The following is a 3591-nucleotide window of genomic DNA, read 5'->3' as shown; positions in this document are numbered from 1 at the left end:
GTTTATTGATAAGACCTAATACAGTTTATTGATAAGACCTAATACAGTTCATAAGAATAGATATGTAGCTTGTGGCACCCTATGTGCCACACGCAACTTCATTATACTTTTGCAATATTACCATGCGAATTCACATATGTGAATTCCCATAGAATAATGATGACACAAATTTCCTGAAAACTGATGACAGGCCTGGTCGGCCCAAATCTAGGCCCAGATTTGGGTCGGCCAAACCCTTACCCTAAAACCCTAGGGCTCAGTTCACAGTCAATCACAACCCTCCGCTATGATTGTGTGCCAGGAGAGCGTGCATGATACACCATCGTAGCCTTACTGTGTCTGAGCACAGTCGTCTAGAGACCCTACCCCATATACGTCTAAAAAAAAGTTAAGACAAAGAAGAAGAAAAACTACATATGCACATTTCCCGTGCGTATATCATAGAGCTTACTCTCCACCCCCACTTGGGAGGTGGAGTTCGTCCGCCCTACCTCACCCTTGAGGATTTCACTACGGCAACTAACAGCGTGCTGACACTTCCACCCCATCTTCGGACAACTGCAACTCGCCCCAAGCCCGAAGGCTTCCTCGCCTGTACGTTCCCGACTGAGCAAAGGCAAAGCACTTCTCAACTTGGCGCTTGAAGTGTGGCCTTTTCTTCTCATCCGAGAACATGTGCTTCAACAGCTTGTCGTATCGCTTGTGAAGTACATATTTACTCTAAGGCCAAGGTACCAGCTGTGTGTAGCACTCCAGGTCCGTCTCATCGCACCACATCTACCACCTGCCCCAGACCGAGCTCATAGCAGTGGACCACGTGCGTGCCTTTTTAGTCCAACGCAAGCAGTGGCCTATCGCCTGCTTGTAACCGTCCTTCTTGTCACAAAGTGGTGAATGGTATATGAGCCAATCCTCATACGGACCATTCGGGCGATATCGCATAGGCGTCCTCGCATAAGCCTCCTTCGTGAGCTTTCCAATGTGCGGTTTCAATTCCGCCCGAAGAAACTTACGATGAGTGCCGTCTGCCATCTCCACTATATGAGTGAGTGAAACCTGTATCGACACCACCTTAGCTGGGCCACCCCACCTTGCTGACAGATCATGCGACTTGCCTCGCAATCGATACCACACTTGCGAACCGACCGGCAACAACGGCACGTTTTCACGCCTGATGTTGGCGCGACTCTGCTGCTACAGCATCGCGTACCATCGCCTCTGTACCCTTCTCTGACTCAAGCAGAGACAATACCTTGTCATGTAGCTCCAGTCGCTTCTAGCCGTTGAAATCTCTGCCCGTCATGTGGAAATAGGGCGAGAAACCAGTGACCGAATTGCGCGTAGCGTTGTAGATCCGCACCATCTCATAGACCAGGTGCAACCAGGCATGCGGAGAGTCATCTGCTGCCTCTATCTCCCTGCGCAACCAGTCCTTCATCGTCCTGATAAGGGTCTCTGGTCGTCCGTTGCTCTGATGCCGATTCACCGTAATCCAGTGCGGCTCAATGTTGCGACGCTCACAGAAGGTCGTCACGTCCCCGTTCTGGAACTTCTTGTCCGCATCCATCACCAGCCACACCGGTGAGCCCCACGCTAAGACTTGCTCCTCTATGAAACGTACCACAGCCGGGCCGTCTACGCTAGGACCAAACACCCTCGTAAAAATCATGCGAGTCTGCGTGTCCACCGCCAGTAGCACCTTGGACTGACCATTGACCAGATCAAAGTCCATGAAGTCCATGCTTATCTCTCGCATGGCCTCTTCTGGCCTAGGCGGCTGTTAAAGCAATCCCTTCTCCTTGCCCAGGTTATCCAACACTGTCTGACAATCATCACAGCTTTGCCGTACATGAGTGCACATTTCCATGGTTCCACTCCAACCCCATAATGTGCGCACAAGCCGATCCAATCGTTTGGCACTTGCGTGCGCAAACAGCTCATGGGTGTACTGTACAATCGGTTCAACGATTGTACCCCCCCCCACCTCCACCCCGAAGACCGAGCGCTTCATCAACTGAAATCGTTCTCGTTTTACATCTTCCAGAGGTTCATCTACTGGATCTTCCTCCATCTTAGCGCGTTCCTTATCACTAAGAGGCTCTTGAACTTCAGGTTCATCCAGATCCATGTCGTCCTGGTCAGACAGTGTGTCACAATCTGGACCGAGTCCTTCTGTCTCCTAGTGAGCTTCGGAGACTTCGCATTTTGACTGCGAGTGTACATAGCACCTAATGACCCCCCAGCTTGAGACTTGTCACCGCCTCCCAGCTGGGCTTCTGCCTTCCGTACCGACAGGTCCAGCATCCCGCTGGGATCCTGCCAGGGCTGCGTGAAAAACGCACCTACCGCCGAGATAGGTGTGGTCTCTACCTCTGCTTCCTCTGCAGGGAGCCCACACCTAACTCTCTTACCACTCGTATGAGTCACAGCCCCACTATGTCCTCCTGCACCATACAGGAGACAACCTCATCCTCGCGTTTTACTGCCGCCGCAGCTAGCCTCTCGAAGACAGGACGCTCCGCTTCCAGCTTCTCCCAAAAGTCTTTACGCAACTTGTGCGGTCTGTACGGACTCATGTGACACACCAATGTCATAAAGTCAGGCGCAGGCATTACCTCACGGCCATGTTTTAAGAAAACACCTTCCTTTGGGTAGATCACTACCGGATCTGCCGAATGCATGGGTACCATCTCCTTGCACCACCTCGCCTCAGGAGCGTACGGACAACCCAACGTAGCCGTTGCCTTGTCCCTCCTGATCCTGGCTACCACTCTGCCTAAATCTGACCACTGAGGGTTGAAGTACCACCTTGTACCCATCCAGGTGCGCAAAGCAAACACTCCCCCCCCCTGAGTACTATATCAAAGTCTCTCAGCACTTGGGCATAACGGGCCATCCTCCGACCTCTCACCGACGAATCGTACGACAGCGGGTCCTTCGTCAGCATCGTGACTAGCGGTTCATGTCCCGTGTAGATCGTGAGTGGATGTTGCGACCTGTTGACAATGCGCCATGACTTGTGTAAGCAGTACACAATGGCAAGGGCCTCCTTATCCGTGATGTGGTAGCCTAACTGGGCAGGGCTGAACTTTGACGACCAGAACCCCACCGGGCAGAGCTTCTTCTCTCGTCGAGCAAACATCACCCCACCCACTCCTACAGAGTCGCACGCATCGCAGTACATCTCCAGCTTATCATTGAACTGATGTTCAACCAAAACCCCCCTCTTGGCCACCTCAGCTCGGATACGTTCATACGCTTCCTGCTGAATCGGGCCCCAGACAAAAGGGACATCCTTCTTGCTGAGATCCGAGATAGGTGCCATGATCCTGGAATAATCCGTAATGTACTGACTCCAGTATCCTATGGTGTGATACCAAGACGCTAAGAGGTCATTATCAGTGGGTGGAGGCATGCGTAAGATGGACTCCATCCGATCTTCGCTGATGGCCGAGCCAGTTTCATCCACCAACTGTAGAAATACGGCCTCCGGTCAGTCTAAAATATCAAGATCAATTGAGATAATACATTGGTTTTTATTTGTATTTTAAATAATTTAATACAAGCTCTTTTTCCAATATTTCCAAAGTA

The 3591-nt window shown here is 51.4% G+C and overlaps 1 protein-coding gene across 1 annotated transcript; it reads right to left on the bottom strand.

Annotated features, from left to right (window-relative positions):
* Positions 1-524: 524 nt before the first annotated feature.
* On the bottom strand, positions 525-675 carry SARC_13497 (hypothetical protein; the record flags this gene model as incomplete). The annotated part of the gene is made up of 1 exon (XM_014292371.1): positions 525-675. A coding segment is annotated over one exon (151 nt), but the record flags the coding sequence as incomplete, so codon positions are not given.
* Positions 676-3591: the final 2916 nt, after the last annotated feature.

Source organism: Sphaeroforma arctica (assembly GCF_001186125.1).
Source record: "Sphaeroforma arctica JP610 unplaced genomic scaffold supercont1.3360, whole genome shotgun sequence".
NCBI classification, from domain to species: Eukaryota; class Ichthyosporea; order Ichthyophonida; genus Sphaeroforma; species Sphaeroforma arctica.
This window is presented reverse-complemented; position numbering and strand designations above follow the sequence as displayed.